Source organism: Canis lupus, chromosome 6 (genome assembly GCF_048164855.1).
Source record: "Canis lupus baileyi chromosome 6, mCanLup2.hap1, whole genome shotgun sequence".
Classification (NCBI taxonomy): domain Eukaryota; kingdom Metazoa; phylum Chordata; class Mammalia; order Carnivora; family Canidae; genus Canis; species Canis lupus.
In genome coordinates, this window is record NC_132843.1 from 58,047,108 (window position 1) to 58,067,182 (window position 20,075).

At 35.5% G+C, this 20,075-nt stretch overlaps 1 protein-coding gene across 10 annotated transcripts in view; it reads right to left on the reverse strand.

Moving 5' to 3' along the window:
• The window catches only part of COP1 (COP1 E3 ubiquitin ligase), a 242,753-nt gene that overhangs the window by 168,435 nt on the left and 54,243 nt on the right, over nt 1-20,075 (reverse strand). For 3 of the 10 annotated variants that reach the window (XR_012033052.1, XM_072830723.1, XM_072830722.1), the window contains exons 6-8: nt 17,587-17,655; nt 6,808-6,831; nt 390-449 (exon numbers count right to left, since the gene is read on the reverse strand). Coding sequence is in view for 9 of the 10 variants with exons in the window: in XM_072830723.1 (XP_072686824.1) it covers nt 390-449; nt 6,808-6,831; nt 17,587-17,655 (153 nt within the window). In the remaining variant the exon portion in view is untranslated. The remainder of the gene's footprint in view (nt 1-389; nt 450-6,807; nt 6,832-17,586; nt 17,656-20,075) is intronic. The other 7 variants (XM_072830725.1, XM_072830724.1, XM_072830731.1 and 4 more) reach the window with 3 other exon arrangements.

The following is a 20,075-nucleotide window of genomic DNA, read 5'->3' on the forward strand; positions in this document are numbered from 1 at the left end:
CTTAGCATAGTAGATATGTAAAAAATTATTTACTTAATAAAAGAAGAGAATTGTGACATTACCACTTTAATGATAATGTAGGGTTTCACAGGATTTAATTTTAAGTCACTATGTTGGTGTACCAAGAAAATTAAATGATTTTTTTCAATCTAACCAAGAATAATTATGGCAACAAAACAGTGAAAACAAATTTAAAATACATTTTATCATAAAGTGTTCAGAACATTTTTTCGATAAAGATGTACTCTGAATTAAAATTTAAGTAACATCTGTTACTTTCTATATAGTGGAAACAAATCCCACAAATTTGATGCAGTAATTTAAAGTAAAAGTGACAATTTCATGAAACTCAAAATTGCTAGAAATGTGAGAAATTCTTGATTTCTTACTTCCACTCTTTTAATATCCTCTTCCAAAACACTCAGCTCCTTCTGGATCTGTTCCAGTTGCTGCAGACAAAATAGAGAAGGGGAAAAAAGCCTAAACGAAACCACACTGGCAATCATCACAATCATAAAATAACTTTACATTTCGAAAATAATTACTAGAAAATCAGGCAATAATAATAAATTGCAGGGATGAAAAACTGCAGACCAAAAGAGCTGAAATATCTATGGTAAAAAGTAAATGTAGAGACTTATTTAACATTTAAGAAAACACGACACTGGGGACACCTAGATGGCTTAGCAGTTTAGCACCTGCCTCTGGCACAGGGTGTGATCCTGTACTCCCGGGATCAGTCCTACATTGGGCTCCCTGCATGGAGCCTGCTTCTCCCTCTGCCTGTGTCTCTGCCTCTCTCTCTCTCTCTGTGTCTCTCATAAATAAACAAAATCTTATAAAAAAAAACAAAACTGTACCTCCTTAATGCAACAAGGGTTGACTCTATATAGACTTTATTCAGTTATGAATGATCAACAAAAATGACGATGTGACTTAATAAAAACAGGAGAAAAAAGAGAAATAAAAAATAAAAATAAAAACGGAGATATCAAGACTTTCCAATTATCTCACTTGGTAGCAAATTTCTATCATCAGTATCTCTAGGTGGCTATCTTACTCTAAACCAAATACATTAACCAATTTTTAAAATGTAAAATAATAATGAATACTTGTGTAATACTTATCATATGTGAAATAGGTACTATTACACATATGGAAAATGAAAAGCATTAAAAGGTCAAATGACTTGCCCAAGATCATTGGGCACTAAATAGCAGAACTGGTATTCAAATCATGGCAGTCCTCTTACTCCAGAATTCCTACTGTTAACCATTACACTATACTACTTCTTGAGAACAGTAACTCATTATTTAACTTTTCATTCCTTTAATGACTAGTAAGGGTAAACAAACTTGTAAGGTTAATTACCATTAGCACATTTCGTCCTGCGGCAATCCATACACAGTTGGTAATACAACTGATAACTTATTAATTCAAATATTTACCAGTTCTAAGCATTTTACTAAGCACTGGGAAGAATAGGATTTAGAACACCATAGCCCTTGCCCTTATGGAATTCAGTCCACGGAAGAAAGCAAACAAGCAAGCCAACAGTTGAAATATCGTAATAAACATTATGATGATAGTATGCACACAATTAAAGGTAAGGATGCTTGCTCATAACGAACCTAGCAGAAAACTGGGGAAGAAAGGAGAGGCTACTGAATAAATAAAATTACATTTGAAAGTAAATGAAAGGCAGAGTCTTGAAGAACTAAATAGAATTTTGCTAAGGAAAACAGTGAGGAAAGAGAATAAACAGGGTAAAAAATAATACATAGACGTAAAAGCTGTGAGAAAGAAAAATAATAAATATGAAGCTATGATAATGAAATCACCCAATGGCAACTGGTATAGTCAGCAGAGATGAGGAAAAAAAACAGATGAAAGGGAGAACACCAATATTTAAGAGATAGGTAAAGAAAGAAGGAACAGTTCCACATAAACTATTGAGAAGTGAAAGTGGTAGCCACAAAACCAGAATACAAGACTACATACTACTACAGAAGCCATGGAGGAGTGGAGGGAAAAGTGTAAAAAAAAAAAAAAAGGTAATTAGCATTGTTAAATGTTTTCAACATTTCTATCCAGTTTAATAAATTTTTCTCTACCCTAAAATTTTTCACACCATACTCTCACCTTAACCAAAACCGTGCTCTTCCTCAAAGAAACAGTATTGGATATCTTTCAAATAAAAGCTGATCAACTGATAAACACTCACATCGGTTCATTTCTAAAATTAGTCTTCCACTCCAAACCACTCTGGTCTTGTTCAATCCAAGCAGCCAAATCACTGTTGATCTTAGCCATCTACAAAACATCTCAGTCATTTCCTACCATCACTGACATCTCTTGTCTTTTGCCTTTTGGTTCATCCACATTTCCAACTCCAGCGATCTGAAGCTCTAATTCAGTGAAGCATCCCATGGTCAACAATTAACCTTTTTAATTAATAACCCTGAAATGCCCACTCTTCAAATCCTTAAATGTTGAGGATCTTTAGTAGGATTGCTTTAAAAAATACATTTCAAAGAAAGATGAAAGTAAACATCTACAGTATCAACATCCAGAGACAGCCAGTATCATTGGTGTGATACGTAATACATAATTAAAACCAGATCAATAATTTTCATTCCAGGGACGCCTGGGTGGCTCAGAGGTTGAGCATCTACCTTTGGCTCACGGGTCCGGGGATCAAGTCCCGCATCAGATTCCCTGCGAGGAGCCTGCTTCTTCCTCTGTCTATGTCTCTGCCTCTCTCTCTGTCTCTCGTGAATAAATAAATAAAATCTTTAAAATAATAATTATTATTATATTATTATTTTTCATTCCACTTTTGAACTTGAAACACCAGAAAAAAATTCCAGTATGACCTGAAATCCTAACATATTAAATTCTAATGCCCTATTCTCTGAAAATAATGCTCCCTCTTTTTAGTACCCCAAAGCTTATGCTGGAAAATGTATCTATTACTATATACGGATGCTGCTTTACATGAGGTGAACTACATTAAACTGCCAATGTTCAACAATAATATCAATAATTACTGGTCCAAAACCAGTAATCTCATATGGTGCAATTTAAAACAAAACAGGGCCTCTGGGTGGCTCAGTGGTTGAGTGTCTGACTTTGGCTCAGTTCGAGATCCCAGGCCTCCACACAGGGAGCTTGCTTCTTCCTCTGCCTATTGTCTCTGCCTCTCTCTCTCATGAATAAATATATACAATCTTAAAAAAAAAAAGAAGACAATAATGTTATCAACAATCAAAACCAGGAATATAAAAATAAAAATACTATAAAGTCTAGAAATTAAACAACGAAGGGACAAATGCTGCTCTAATAATAGAAAGACACATAGATACAGAACATAAAACAATGCAACCAACTTATGTGAAAAAGTCTGAAAAGTGTCAAGACAAAAAAAATGTTTCCAGTTTTGAGAAATGGAAATCACTTAACACATACTCAATTTGAGGTATTTACATTTAATGAGATTCTGAAGGGGTCTGGTTAAATATCAGGGCACTGTGATACTGTGATTTATATTAAGAAATACATAATAATTGGTCTTCATTCAGTTCCTGGCCACAGCTCCTAAAATCCTTGATGCGAAGTTTCCATATGTTTAATGAGAAAACTGGTGGCTAAGAGCTCCTGCAGAGCATCCAGATGAGGGCTGGTTGCCAAGGGACCAATCATATAATTAGGTAGAACTTTCAGCTTACTACACAATGTCCAGGTAAGTAAGAAGGACTGGTGATTGAGTTCAATCACTGGTGGACAATCAATCATGCCTATGTAATAAGCCTCCAGAAAAACCCGTAACTTAAAGGGTTCAAAGAACTTCTGGGTTGGTGAACATGTGGAGATACTGAAAGCATGGCACACATGGAGAATGTATGGAAGTTCTGTGTCCTTTCACATATACCCTGCCCTGTGCATCTCTGCCATTTAGCTGTTCCTGAGTTCTATATCCTTTTATAATGAATTGGTAACCTATCAAGTAACTATTCTCCTGAGTTTGGTGAACCATTTTAGCAAATTATCAAACCCCATGAGGAGATCACAGGAACCTTTGACTGACTGATAGATTGATTGATTGATTTCCTCTGATTTATAGTCAGTCAGAAGAAGAGGTGACAAGGTGGACTTGCAATTAGCATCCAGAGAGTCATCTCAGTCTTATAAGACTGAGCCACTGACCTGTGGAATCTGGGGCTAACATCTGGTAGATAGTGTCAGAACTGAACTGAAATGGGGGACACTCTGTTGTCTCCAGAGAATTAAAGAATTGCTTAGTGGGAAAATCACTCAAACATTTGGTGGCCAGAAATATAAGACAGAGTGATGAATACGGGATGCAAATGTTTCCCTATCAGGCTTCAACGCAAGACAGACACTACAGTACTAAAATAAAATTAAAAAAAAAAAAAGGACAAGAATTTAAAAGCAGAAAGAAGAATTAATCTAAAGTCACTCTTCGGGATCCCTGGGTGGCGCAGCAGTTTGGCGCCTGCCTTTGGCCCAGGGCGCGATCCTGGAGACCCAGGATCGAATCCCACGTCAGGCTCCCGGTGCATGGAGCCTGCTTCTCCCTCTGCCTGTGTCTCTGCCTCTCTCTCTCTCTCTCTCTCTGACTATCATAAATAAATAAAAATTAAAAAAAAAAAAAACTTTAAAAAAAATAAAAAAAATAAAGTCACTCTTCAAATGTGTTTCATAACTGGGAACAGCACGATCTAGAGTAAAAGCATGAATCAGAGTCCAATAATGTTTTAGAAATATTAAGAAAGCTCACAAAGATGAACTACCATTATCTGACTGAAAATTGGTCACTAATTGAGAATGATATCAAAACCACCCCTGTACCATATCCTCATGAGTTTGAAGGTTGCTAAAACTGATAATAAATACAATTGATGGAGAAATGCTTGACATTCAACCCTAAGCCTGTATTAATAACAAGGAAACTTTCAACACAGCATGATGTCCCAAAACCCAAAGAAAGCTTAAAAAACATATAGATTTAAAAAGTAAAATGGGACACCTTGGTGGCTCAGCGGTTGAGCGTCTGCCTTTGGCTCAGGGCATGATCCTAGAGTCCTAGGATTGAGTCCCGCATCAGGCTCCCTGCATGGGGCCTGCTTCTCTCTATGCCTGTGTCTCTGCCTCTCTCTCGGTGTCTCTTATGAATAAATAAATAAAATCTTAAAAAAAAAAAAAAAAAGTAAAGTTTGAGAGGCGCCTGGGTGGCTCAGCCAGTGGAGCATCCAACTGGCTGAGTTCAGGTCATGATCACAAGGTTCAAAGATGGGCCCTGGGTTAGGCTGTACACTCAGCACAGGGTCTGCTTGAGATTCTCTCTCACCCTCTCCCTTAAAAAAAGAATTTAAGGGCAATGAGAACACTCTGTATGATACCAGGATGACGGATACATGTCATTACACATTTCCCCAAACCCTCTTGTATAAAACCAAGAGGGAACCCCTAAGTAATCCCTCTCCCTGCTTGCACTCAATCTCCCTCTAAATTGAGGAGGCAAGTGAAGTTTCAGAATCCCAGAAGACTAAAATGTAAAAGAATTCAAAAATAAAGAGCCCCCTTTTACTGACATTTAGTTTGATGCACTTAGGTATCATACTTATTTAACTGACTTGCACTCATGATTTGATAAAATATGCTAAAGTATTTAGTGTTTGAACTTTGTTTTTTAAAAGCTAATATAATTAGAATAAACTGTAGCTCCCAAGACTATTTCAATCATCTGAATAATTAAATCTGAACAAGAGTATTGGCATACTTTCAGAAAAAATTGGGTTAAAAAATGAGTAGCAACATTTTATGTGTATCCGTATATATACACACACACTCGCACAGCACACACAGACACACAATAATGAGCTGCCACTGTATACCTACTACAGAATCCATAATCCAGAACAATGACAATACCCAATGCTGACAAGAAGGTGCAGCAATAGGAACTGTCACTTACTCTGGGCAGGAAAGAAAAACAGTACAACCACTTTGGAAGACAGTTCAGCTTTTTTTTTTTTTTTTTTTTTTAATTCATGAGAAACACAGAGAGAGAGAGAGAGGTAGAGACACAGGCAGAGGAAGAAGCAGGCTCCATGCAGGAAGCCTGATGTGGGACTCGATCTGGGAACTCTAGGATCACACACTGAGCCGAAGACAGATGCTTAACCACAAGCCACCCAGGCGTCCCAGCAATTTCTTTAAAAAGTAAACATAATGTCAGCATACAACTCAGGAGGCATATTCCTTGGAATTTACTCAAAGGAGCTGTAAACTTCTATGTCTACAGAAAACTGTATTTATAGCAGGTTTATTCCTAATTGCTAACACTTAGAAGCAACCAAGATGTCCTTTAGTAGGTAAAGGATAAAGAGAACCACATCCATATAATGGAATACGATTCAGCGCTAAGAAGAAATGGGCTCTAAAACCATAAAAAGACATGGAGGAAACTTAAATGCATATTACTAAGTGAAAAAAACCAATGTGAAAGGCTATATAATATATAATTCCAAGTCTATGATATTCTATGAAAAGGCAAAACCAAAGAAAAAGTAAAGAGTGATTGCTAGGGGCTGTAGGTAGGGAATGGAATGAATAGGTGGAGCACAGAAGAATTCAAGGACAGGACACCTGGGTGGCTCAGTCTGTTAAGTGTCTGCTTTCAGCTCAGATCATGATCCCAGGGTCCTAGGATTGAGCCACTGCATCAGGGCTCCCTGCTCAGAAGGGAGTCTGCTTCTCCTTATGTCCCTCCCCTCCGCTCACCTTCTTCAAGCTTGCATGCTCTTTCTGTGAAATAAATAAAATTAAAAAAAAAAAAAGAAAAAGAATTCAAGGGCAATGAGAACACTATACTAGAATGATGGATACATGTCATTACATATTTCTCCAAACCCACAGAATATACACAACCAACAGTGAACCCCAAAATAAACTAAGGACTTTTGGTGGCTATAATGTGTAGGGTTCATGAATTATAACAAATGTACCCTCTAGTGAGGAATGTTGATAATGGCGGAGGCTCTGATATGTGAGGGCAGGGAAATCTCTGTAACTCCTCTCACTTTTGCTACGAAACTAAAACTTCTGTTAAAAAAAAAAGTCTTTAATTATATATATATACATACACAGACATATACAATTATACTTATTCTAAGTTACTACCAAAAGCAAAGCACATTTAGCCATATGAAGTACAAACTAAAGTCTTACCATACAACCATACCACTACCCCATAAACATATACATAATATCTAAATTCTGTATCAGCAGACAGGCTTAATTATAGGCTTCATTGAATCCTCTGATTGTAACTTTTTTTAAGTTGAGAAGAAAGCATAAAACAAGCAAGACGAAGGAAGGTGGGAGGGAGGGAGGGAGGGGCACTATAGGTGACATATTGAGATGGTTTATGTATAAAAGCAGATGTGGGGGTACCTGGGTGGCTCAGGCAGTTAAGTGTCTTCCTTCTGCTAAGGTCCCAATCCTACTGGGATAGAGCCCCACCTGGGGCTCCCTGCTCAGCAGGGAACTTGCTTCTCTTTCTCCCCCTCCCCACTGCTTGTGCTCACTCACTCGCTCTCAAATAAATGAATAAAATATTTTTTAAAATAAATAAAAGCAAATGTAAATAGATGTCAACATCAGCACTGTGATATTTAAATATAATGTAATACCTATGGCAACCCCAAAAAATCTATATACAGAAATCTACTTAAAATCATTACAAATAAATAAAAATGGGGGCACCTGGTTGCTCAGTCAGTTAACCATCTGCCTTCGGCTCAGATCATGATCCCAGCATCCTGTCCTGGGATCAAGCCCTGCATCAGGCGTCCTACTCAGCAGGTGTCTGCTTCTCCCTCTTCCCTCTGCCCCTCTCCCTGCTTGTTCTCTCTCTCTCAAATAAATAAAATCTTTAATTAATTTTTAAAAATGGAATTCTAAAAAACATTCAAGCAACCCCTAAGAAGAAAACATAAACATAACAAAAACCAAAAAAGAAAAGAAACATGAAACAAATAATAAAATGGTAGGCTCACGTCATAAAATTTACATTAAATGTAAATGGTCTAAATATACTAAGACTATATTTGGCAGAGTTGATAAAAAGTCTCTGCTGTCTATAAGAAACTCAACTCAAATATAATTATTCAGTAATTCATATAACAAGGAAACAAAGCTCAGTAAAAATGCAGAAAATTCTCATGATACATTTAACAAACTTTACATGGCAGCATACAATTGCAGAAAACAAATTCTTTTTCAAACACAAATATTTCAAAATTTAACTAACCACCAGGAACAGTGCAAGTATCATATTCAAAGGAATAAACACAAAGTATTTTCTGACAATATAATTAAAACAAATCAACAACAGAAAGACAACAAGAGGGCAGCTTGGGTGGCTCAGTGGTTTAGTGCTGCCTTCGGTCCAGGGCATGATTGTTGGGACCTGGGATCGAGTCCCGCATCGGGCTCCCTGCATGGAGCCCGCTTTTCCCTCTGCCTGTGTCTCTGCCTCTCTCTCTCTCATGAGTAAATAAATAAAATCTTAAAAAAAAAAAAAAAAAAAAAAGACAACAAGAAAATCCTAGCATCCAAGTAATAAATTTACTTCTATATAACCCACAGGCCTAAAAAAAAAAAAAACTATAATGAAAATTAGAAATTCTTTTGAACTAAGAAATAACAAATAAAATACCATACTAAAATCATTAGATGCAACTAAAAGAAAAATTATGGTCTTAAATCCCTATAGTGGGGGAAAAACTGGAATATAATAGTATGTACATACAAGTTAACAAATTAGAAAAGGAACAATAAAATAAAACCGAAGAAAGTGGAACAGTGAAAACTGTAAAGAGCATAAATTAGTAGAGTGGAAAGCAAAAACAAAATAGAGAATATAAGCAATGACAATAGTTGGTTCTTTTAGATAGACTCAAAATTGACACATCCCTGGCAAGAACTGATCAAGAAAAAAAGAAGAAAAGACAAAGCAGCATTAAGCAGAGTCAGAAATGAAAGATATCACTAAAAACTCTGGGGTGGGGTGCCTGGGTGGCTCAGTGGTTGAGTATCTGCCCTTGGCTCAGGTTGTGATCCCAAGATCTTAGGATCGAGTCCCACATCAGGCTCCCAACAGGGAGCCTGCTTCTCCCTCTGCCTATGTCTCTGCCTCTCTGTGTATGTGTGTCTCTCATGAATAAATAAAGAAAATCTTAAAAAAAAAATTCTGGGGGCATTCAAAACTTAATGTTAAAACCAATATACCAATAAATTTGAAAATTTAGATGAAACTGACAACTAGGGATCCCTGGGTGGCGCAGGGATTTAGCGCCTGCCTTTGGCCCAGGACGTGATCCTGGAGACCTGGGATCGAATCCCACGTCGGGCTCCCGGTGCATGGAGCCTGCTTCTCCTTCTGCCTGTGTCTCTGCCTCTCTCTCTCTCTCTCTCTCTCTCTCTCTCTGTGACTATCATAAATAAATAAAAATTAAAAAAAAAAAGAAAAAAAAGAAACGGACAACTAGAAAAAGAATAACATGTCACAGGTGATATTTTAAACAAAAACTGAGTAAGTAAAACTGCTGTATAACATTTATCCTGTTATTCTAGAACAGAATAAATGATTAAGCACATAAGTGTTGTAGTAACTGAATAGTTAAAAACTTTCTGCAAACAAATAAAAAACAAACAAACAAATCCAGAGACATTCTTCAGTAAAATCTTTCAATGTTCAGCAAAGATATCTCTCCTAGACTATACAAATTCTTCCAGAAAATAGAGAGCACATTCCCAAACTCATTTGATAAAAATAACAATTTTTATAATAAAGGCAAAGCTGGACACGATCAGTGTAAGAAAAAACTTACAGGACGTCACTAATGAAAATAGATGCAAAAATGCAAAATCCTAAACAAAGTATCAGCAAACCAAACAATATAGGAGAGGATATATCAATGCCAAGTTTGGTTTACTCAAGGAATATAAGTAGGGCAAACCACCATCCTGGTGGAGTTTCCTAGCATGCAGAATGTTCAGTCATAAAAATGGAAATATGGCTGGGATGGTTGATCACTCTAGGTGCAAAGTTGATTAATCCTTTAATGTTAAACCAATGTAATTATTTAATTATTCACATTAACAGAATGAAAATAAGTAATTATCATCTCAGATGCACAAAAATTTTGGAGAATACTCAATCCCCACTCACAATTAAAAGGAAAAAAAAGTCCTTTTACTTCCTTGAAAGATAAAAAGTACCTACAAAAAAACCTCCAGAAAACATCATACCTAATGGTGACACGTCGAAAGCTTTCACTTTGAGATCAGCACCAAGACTAGGATGCCCCGCTATCACCACTTCTATTCATCATTGTACCGGACGTCCTAGCCAGCAGAGTAAGACAAGAAAAATAAATAAAAGATATAAGGATCATAAAGAAAGAAACTAAACTGTTATTATTTGCAGGTGACGATGTGTATACAGAAGACATAAAAGAATCTACAAATAAATTATTAGAGTGAGAATTTAACAGGGTTGCTGGATACAAAAAAAACTATCTATAAAAATCAACTGTATTTCTATCTACCAGCAACAAACAGTAAGAAACTGAAATTGAAGACATAGACATTGTTTATAATAGTATAAAAAAATGAAGACCTAAGAACAAATCTAAAACCAAGGTGTGTAAGAATAATATCCTGAAAAATATCAAAATTTTGAAAGACAACCTTAAGGACCTAGTTATAAACAGAGAAATACTACATTCATGGGTCAGAAGACCCAATATTGAATACAAATATACTCTCCCAAATTGATCTATGGAGTCAAAGTAGTCTCAATAAAAAGTCACAGCAGGTTTACCATGGAAAAACCAGGGTGGTTCTAAAATTTACATAGAAATAACAAGTGCCATAAATAGCTGAGAACAGTAACTTAAAGTTCTAGTATTTAATACAATGTATTTCTGCTGAAAAAGATAGACAAATAGACCAGTGAAGCAGAAAAGGTAGCCTAGAAATGGACCTTCACGTATATCGACATATTATACATGACAAAGGTGGTGCTTGAGAGCAATAGGAAAAGGATGGACTTTTTAATGAAGGATGCTTGGACAACTGGATATCCATAGGAAAAACTGCCTATCCCTCACAATATACACAATAGTAAATTCCCAAGCAGATTATAATCTGAAAGTGAAAGATTAAAAAAAATAAAGCCTCAAGCATTTAATATGGCAACATGTCTTCATGATCTCAGGTGGGAAATTATTTACCTAACACAGAAGACACTAATTATAATGGAAAAGACCAATAAATTTAACTTTACTAAAAACAGAAACTTCTGTCAAGTGACATCATTAAGATAATGAAATAACCAGCCCAAGTAGATTAAGAAAATATTTGCTAAAGACAGACAGAAATAGATAAATAGATGGGACAAAGAATTTTTTATCTAGAATATATAAACAACAAACCATTAAGAAAATCAACTAAATAGAAAAGATGCAAAAAGCTTTTAAAAAGTACTTTACGCATACACAAATAACTAAAATGGCCAAAAAAAAACAGAGTATGCTCAACCTCATTAGGAATTAGGGAAATGCAAATTAAAACCACAAAGAACAGCAATACATACAAGATTAGCTAAACTGAAAAGATCTATTATGATACCAAGTATTACCAAGAATACAGTACAATAGAAACACACATACAAACCCTGTAGAAGAGTAACTAATAAAATTACTTAGGAAAAGTTTGTTATCTACTAAAGATGAAGAGATATATGTCCTATGACTCACCAATTCCACTCCTATATACATACAATAGAAATATATGCATACATACATACATACATACATAGGTACAAATACAAGATAGTAGCATTCTTTGTGAATAGACCAAAATGAACCCAAAAATCCATTAACCACAAAAATGGAGTACATTCAATTAATAAAATACTATACACAAAATTAATCAATGACAGCCATATACAACAATATGGATGAACCTTAACGAGTCAAAGAAAAACAACCAACATTACATGCTACAGAAATAAATCTACTGAAGTTTTAAAAAGTGGCTTATAAATACTTAGGCATTAAAAGAATAAAGAAACACAGGAAGGTGATAAATATCAGAATACTGACCACATAATACATAGGGAGAAAGCTGTAAGCTGGAAAAGTTATGCAGTAACTCAGAAGTCCCAGCAATTATCTTATCTGTTTAGTCAGGATAGTTGGTTACATGGATGGTCACTCTACCATAAAGTTTTTAACTATAAATTTGTCTTATGGGTTTTTCTGTGTTTATTTCACATAAAAACACTATAAAATTAGCTCATTGGAATTCCAAACAAAACCGAAAGGAAACCAAGACTTACCAAAACTATCCTATTACAGTACATTGCACAGGTACCAGAAATGTCCAGAAGTATATTTTAAAATTAAGTCAAATTAAATATAAGGCAATTGTATAAATCCGGATACACATTTGGCTTTTACAAGAAACTCAAAGCCCCTCTGTTCAGACTATGAAGAATAACACTTAAATACATATAACTTATTAAATGCTGTGGTAGGTAGAATTTACGATAGCCTCCAAGATCCCCACTTAGTATTCACACCCTCATGTAATTCCCCCTCTTGGTGTGGGCTGGATTTAATGATTTCCTTCTAATGACCAGAAAATAGCACATATGCTAGGATGTAACTTCCAAGGTTAAGTTACAAAAACTATACAACTGCTATCTTCAAAATGTTCTTGCTTGCTTGTTCCCTCTGAGAGAAGCCTACAATCATGGAGAAAGCTACCTGTGGAGAAGCCCTTACGGCAAGAAATAGGTATTCCTATCTAACAGCAAATGGGTGAGCTTGGAAGGGTTTCTACCCTGGTCAAACCTTTTTTCCTTTTTGTATATTTTTTAATTGGAGTTCAATTTGCCAACATATAGCATAACACCCAGTGCTCATCCCGTCAAGTGCTCCCCTCAGTGCCTGTCACCCAGTCACCCCAACCCCTCACCCACATCCCTATCCTGGTCAAACTCTGAGGTCACTGCTACTCTGGCCAACACCTTGATTCTACCAACAACTGGTAGAAATGCTGAGCCAAGGCACTCAGTTACACTGCACCGTAATTCCTGTTCCAAGATATTAACTGTTTAATGTTTTAAGTCATCAAATTTGAGCATAACTTGCTACACAGCAATCGATAACTAATGCAAATGCCTATTATGTGCCCTTCTCTTAATATCTGAAAAAGGGTCAGTAGGGGAAAACACAAAATAACACAAAATAAAAATTAAATGTAAAATTCTAATAGCCCTAAAGTACTAGCAAGATGGGATAGATATTGGAGTAAATATGTATCTTAAATTTATGCAGATTGAACTTCTTAGATTGGTATATATCAATATCTAAAAAAACACTTATCACCCCCCGCCCCCAAAAAATAAGTCTAAGATCACAAGTTAATTTCCAATGTCTGAATGTTAATCTTAGGAAAATACATTCAAAAGTTATCAGCCTGTATTTTGTTTGAATAAGTTCAAATATAAATTATACAACAGAAGACTTCTAACAACAATATTCATTTGGAGGATTAAGCATGCAAATACTTTGTAATATATCCAAGAAAATATAATTACTCACTGCGTTCTGTATTCACTAAATTATGAGATATTAATCAACTAATTCTCTAAAATTTGTGGGGGGGTTTTTTGCGAGAAGAAAAAAAATATATATGTGCCCAAGGGGGAGGGAGACAATGAGAAGAAGCAGAGGGAGAAAGAGAATCTCAAGCAGGATCCTCACTGGGCATGAAGCCTGACACAGGGCCTTGATCTCACAATCCAGATATCACAACCTGAGCCAAAATCCAGAGTCAAAGGTAACTGACTGAGCCACCAAGGCGCCCCTAGGCTAAAGTTTATTACAATTAGAAAGCACTACTGTACCTGACTCCAATTATGAAGAAATTTATGAAATTCAATCAAAGTAACTGTTACATTTTTAGTCTGTGAACCTAGTAATAAATTTTCAGATTTGTAAAACTTTGTTAACCTAGTTCCTCAGATTCTCTTGTATAATTAAACCTAAAATACTCAAAATCACTCAATCATGGGTACATTAAAAAAAAGAAAACCAAAATGTATTCATGACAATATAATCAGTGCACAAAAAAGGCACCAATATCCAGAAGTACTTAGAACTAGTGTACTTCTTGGTTAAACTGCCCACTATTAAAAAATATGGTTCAAGGGTGAAAGGAATCATTCAATCACAAGGATCAAATTAAAATCAAGCTGTAAAATTCTACAGCACAATTAACCCACACATTTAATGACAAAAATATAGAAACACTGATACTAAGAGGTCTATGATCAAAAGCAGTATCTTAGAAGGTATTATTCCAGGCCAACAGTCACCACATCAGAAAGAGAACAAATTAAACTCGTGAGGAAGAGTTATTTACTTGGAAACAACTTTCTGGGCAGCCCAGGTGGCTCAGCGGTTTAGCACCGCCTTCAGCCCAGATTGTGACTCTGGAGACCCGGGATTGAGTCCCCCGTCTGGCTCCCTGCATGGAGCCTGCTTCTCCCTTTGCCTATGTCTCTGCCTCTCTCTCTCTCTCTCTCTCTCTTTCTCTCTTTCTCTCTCGTGCTCTGTGTCTCTCACAAATAAATAAATAAAATCTAAAAAAAAAAAAAGTTTGGAAACAACTTTCTATCAATCTCTCCCATTTCTGAACATGCTGTCATAGCTTTTGTTCCAAATGATCTTTTCAAGGATGTTTCTATTGCAAATATTCTGGCAAGACAGAAATAGTTATTTTTTCCAGGACAGAGAGTAGATTTGTTTTCTGATCAATATGATAAAAATAGGATCTCCCTAAAAGGCAAAGACTAGACAGGTTTTCCAGCAAATCCCTTTAAAAGACTAGAATTTCCTAAGCTGAGAGTTCCTTAGTTGTTACATAAATCCACTGTTAGGTGCATGCAGCACTCACCTGAGCCCCTCTCTACATCGCCCCCGTGGGACTTGAGGGACAGAGATAAGATGCAAATATGCAGCGGGCATGCCAGATGTGCTGTAATAAAGTCCTCTATCTCCAGCCCAGAAGTCTCATGTAACCAACAGCACAAATAAAACTGTGACAGGCTTATTTGTCAGCTTGCTAACAGGGTATTAACCTCAGAATCTTCAGGGTTTTTTAGTTATATACTATATCCTTATTACCTGAGACATTTTCAAATCTTACAATTTTGTTGCATTTTTTAAAAGATTTTATTTATTTATTCATGAGACACAGAGAGAGAGAGAGAGAGAGAGAGAGAGAGAGAGAGAGAGAGAAAAGCAGAGACCTAGGCAGAGGGAGAAGCAGGTTCCCTAAGAGAGTCTGATGTGGGACTCGATCCCAGGATCACAACCTGAACCAAAGGCAGACACTCAACCACTGAGCCACCCAGGCACTCTTGTTGCAAGTATTAATAGATCTCCAGAAAAGCAGTGAAAAACCTTAGGGGCTAATAAAAACCTTAAATAATTCAGGACAGAGATAATGACCAGCCATTTAATTTAACCCTCAGACATCCTCATATTTCAACTGTACACTTAACGGAGTCATTTACTCATTCATTATGAGATTTTTTTTTAAAGATTTTATTTATTTATTCATAAGAGACAGAGATGGGAGGAGGGGCAGAGACAGAGGCAGAGGGAGAAGCAGCACCATGCAGGGAGCCCAACATGGACTGGATCCCGGGTCTCCAGGACCATGACCTGGGCTGAAGGTGGTGCTAAACCGTTTAGACACCCAGGCTGCCCCCACCCCCCCGGTTTTTTTAAGACATTATGAGATAATCTCATGTACTTAAATCCCACTTCCAATGAGTTCGAAGTCTAAGGCAGAATGAAGTATATGCAAGTATTGTAAAACCATTTCACATTCTGTTTTAACGTTGGGAAGTATGTATGGAATATAAAAAATTATCACTTTTCCAAAGAATTTTCTATACCAAAAAGATGTTGAGTGTACCTCTTTTAATTTCCATATATAACATTTTCAGCTTTGCTACTCAAAGTGTAGTCCAAGGACCAACGACATCATCACCCAAAGCTTGTTAGAAATGAAGATTATGGGGCACCAAAACATACACCCTTTTTTTTTAAAGATTTTATTTATTTATTCATGAGAGACACAGAGAGAGAGGCAGAGACATATATAAAGGGAGAAGCAGGCTCCTTGCAAGGAGCCCGATGCAGGACTCGATCCACGAACTGGGATCACACCCTGAGCCAAAGTCAGATGCTCAACTGCTGAGCCACCCAGGCATCCCCAAAACATACACCCTTAATCAGAACTAAGATTCTAACAAGATCTTCAGGTGATACTTATGCATACCAAAATTTAAGAAGTACCCACCCAAAAAGAAAAAAAAACTTGAAAGGAATAAATTTTACACTTGATCTTAGCCAAAAGGCTAAGAAGCAATATTGAGGAATAAATTTTAAATTTATACTGAAGCTATGCTTTTAATAGACATATTAAAATCACAATTATTAGCTCAGCAAAACTTAAGGATAAGAGAAAAAGTCATAAACCATATAAAGAAAAGCTATTAATATCACAGTACAGAAAAATCCAATTTGAATAAGAAAAAGTTAAAACTAGACATCATAAATAATCAAAAAGGAGGGAAATACCAAACTAAGATAATGTAAAGGTTCTGACAATGTAGACTAACAGTACTTCATCAAAATAAAAACACATCTCTCATCTTTTTATTTTCAAAAATAATAGCCTAGAATTTAGCGCATTATAGATGTTACATACATTTTTTAATGATTAAAAAACATCATAATCAGACAACTTAAAATAAGAATATAAGAGATTTGTGACTGTTAGGAATTTAAATATAAAACTATTCTCAAAGTTATATTAGCATTCTCCCCATAACAAAGGAATTTTATCTTTGATTTTTCCCATATTCTGTGTAAGTGTGAAATGACTGAGGAATTTTATGAACATTAAATTAGAACATTCTGAGTATAAGGTTATTAATTTAAAAAATTATCTTTTAGCTAGCTATCCTTCATGGCTTACAGTTCCCAGGTTGTAAATAGGTAACTACTTTCGACTTGTATTTTCCCCCAGCATGCATTTTTGCATACCTAAGACTCTACCTAAGACTTTATTATCTAAAGTTTCCTAAATTCTCTTTGCAGGGTGAAGGGTAGGCTGTCATTTGATAATTCTATTTTCTGTTCTTTATCCCTTTGAGGTAAGTCATTGTATTCAATCCTACAGAAAACTTTTCAGTACTTCTCCAAAAAGGGGTTTTAAAAATATCAAGTTCTAAGGTGAAAGAAGTTATAATAACAAAGAGTTAAAAACCACCTACAACTAAAATGCCTTTTAAATGTTTAAATAAACGTTCTAGCATGAAATGCCTTTACAAAAATGGGGGAAAATGGAAATAGTCAGCAATAGTAAATGAAACATTAGGTAAAACATACAAAATAATAATACCTCTCTCTTATTTCTTCTTGCAACCTTGAGGAATTCCATAAGGATCTGTAGTTGGGCTGCATGTGATTCCTATAATAGAAAATTATAATTGTTCTTTTAAAAATATAACTATGAGTTCCATATTATCTTTAACACCACAGTATAACCAGTATGAAGCAACTTCATGCATCCATTTAAGTTGGCCTATTCCTTCTATTTAATCCATTTCGCTGTTTACTAAATGGCATTTTTTAAAGCAAGCCATTTTCCCCAAAACTAAAACTAATTTTAAAAAACAGGTGTTTTAAATTACATTCTTCATCTACCATGCTGGGAAAACTACTTATGGGAAATGGCAATTCTATTATCTGTCCTAGCTTTCTCTTCCAACCAAACTAACAGAATATCAAAACAAAAATCACAGTGGAATCACGGTAGTTCCTAGACACTAAAATCACGTTCTCCGTAAGAATTTCATTTGCAGGGTTATGAATAAGAAACATAGTAAATGAGAATGAATCCATACCTTTCAGAAATTAAACTTACTATTTGTGGATATTACCTACTCATACAGATGTGAGGATATATTTCCATAGAAAACTTCAGTCAAAATTCAAACATTTAAAAACATAACTTTTAACATAATCAAGTAGTAGAAGTAAATAACCCAAATCAGTAAGTGAAACAAACATGTAACAGATAAAAGATAACTTTAAGCTTGACATTTTCTGGATATAAATATTTATCCTTTACTGTTAAAATTCACAGAAAGAACAAGGAATTCCAGATGAACCTGATGAATGAACATATGTAAAAAGAATTATCAAAAGCTAAAAATGGAATGAGATGGCTTATAATCAAAGGTAATTCTAATTCCTTTATATTTGAAAAGAAGAATAATGCCCAGTAAATCACTTCCAAATCAAACAAAAATAAATAATGATGATTAATAAAAGTTTAATTTACCTTGCTATATATGCAAGAGAATTATCTGGGGCATTTGTTGAAATAAACACAGGATAGGAATCTTTGTTTAACAAGTTCCCAGATGATAAGAATAAGCCAATCAAAATTTGAAAATCACTAAGATATTACACATACCAAAAAGGCAAGGCCACCCTACTGCCAGAGTCTAACCCCTTTGAGGAGAGAGAATGAATCTTTATTTCTTAAAGGGTAAGAGGCAAAATAGGTCAATGACAAGTCAAGACACTAAGAACAAGGGAAAACAAAAATGAAGTGACAATCACATTAGGATTTTTTTTTTTTTAAGATTTTATTTACTTATTCATGAGAGACACAGAGAGAGAGAGAAAAAGGCAGACACACAGGCAGAGGGAGAAGCAGGCTCCATGCAGCAAGCCCAATGAGGGACTCGATCCTGGGACTCCGGGATCATGCCCTGAGCCGAAGGCAGACGCTCAACCTGTGAGCCACCCAGGAGTCCTTATCATGAAAATTTAAAAGTGATCTGTTTTCCGCAAAACAAACTGGTATTTACTGGACCTTAGATACATTTCTGAAAAGTAAGGTAAACCATCACACAGAACAAACTCACAGAGGCTCTCTGTCCCAACAATGATGACAAATATCTTCTGCATCTTTCTTATAACGTTTTTTTTTTAATATTTATTTATTCATGACAGACAGAGAGAGAGACAGAGAGAGAAAGAGAGAGAGAGGCAGAGACACAGGCAGAGAAGCAGGCTCCATGCAGGGAAGCCGACATGGGACTCGATCCTGGGTCTCCAGGATCACACCCAGGGCCCAAGATGGCACTAAACCGCTGGGCCACTGGGGCTGCCCTCTTATGACTTCTTTACACTGATTATCTAGAACTGTTTACAGATTATTTGGATGGAGAGCAAAGACATCGTTATACAAAAAGAAACATACATAGCTAACACTATTAATTCATTTGCAAAGGATGTGCACAAACTACTTTCAAAATACTAAGTTTGAATACTTCATTTCACTCTATCAACAACACAGGTAAATAAGGTAAGAATGCAACCGATTTGTAGAAAGAAGGAGAAAAAAAACCCCAAAGCCTCAAGCTCAAAGGAAAATGGAACCAATTAAGTACTCTAGGAATACAATTCAGAAAATGGCATCCCTTCTGTAATTTAATTCCTTTAAAAGAATAATTTCAAGAATGGGAATAAATGGCAAGTTTCTGAAACCATAATTTCCTATGTAAATATAAAAGAATACATAAAAGAAATAGATGATTTTAAAATACACTTTTTTAATGGGAATAAAGCCAATTTTATCAAAATAAAATAGTCATATATGTTTTGTTAGAACTGTCTCAGAAACTGAAAAGTAATCCTTTAAAGTCATTTAACCCACTATAAAAAGTAAAAGTATTAAGGAGTTAACTCTCTAAGCATTTCTTACATTGCAAAAGCTTCCATAAATGATATGATCATTTAGCCTAATTATCTCATTTTCAAATGACGAAACTGGAATAAAAGTGAAAAGAAACACAGAATAAAAATACATATATT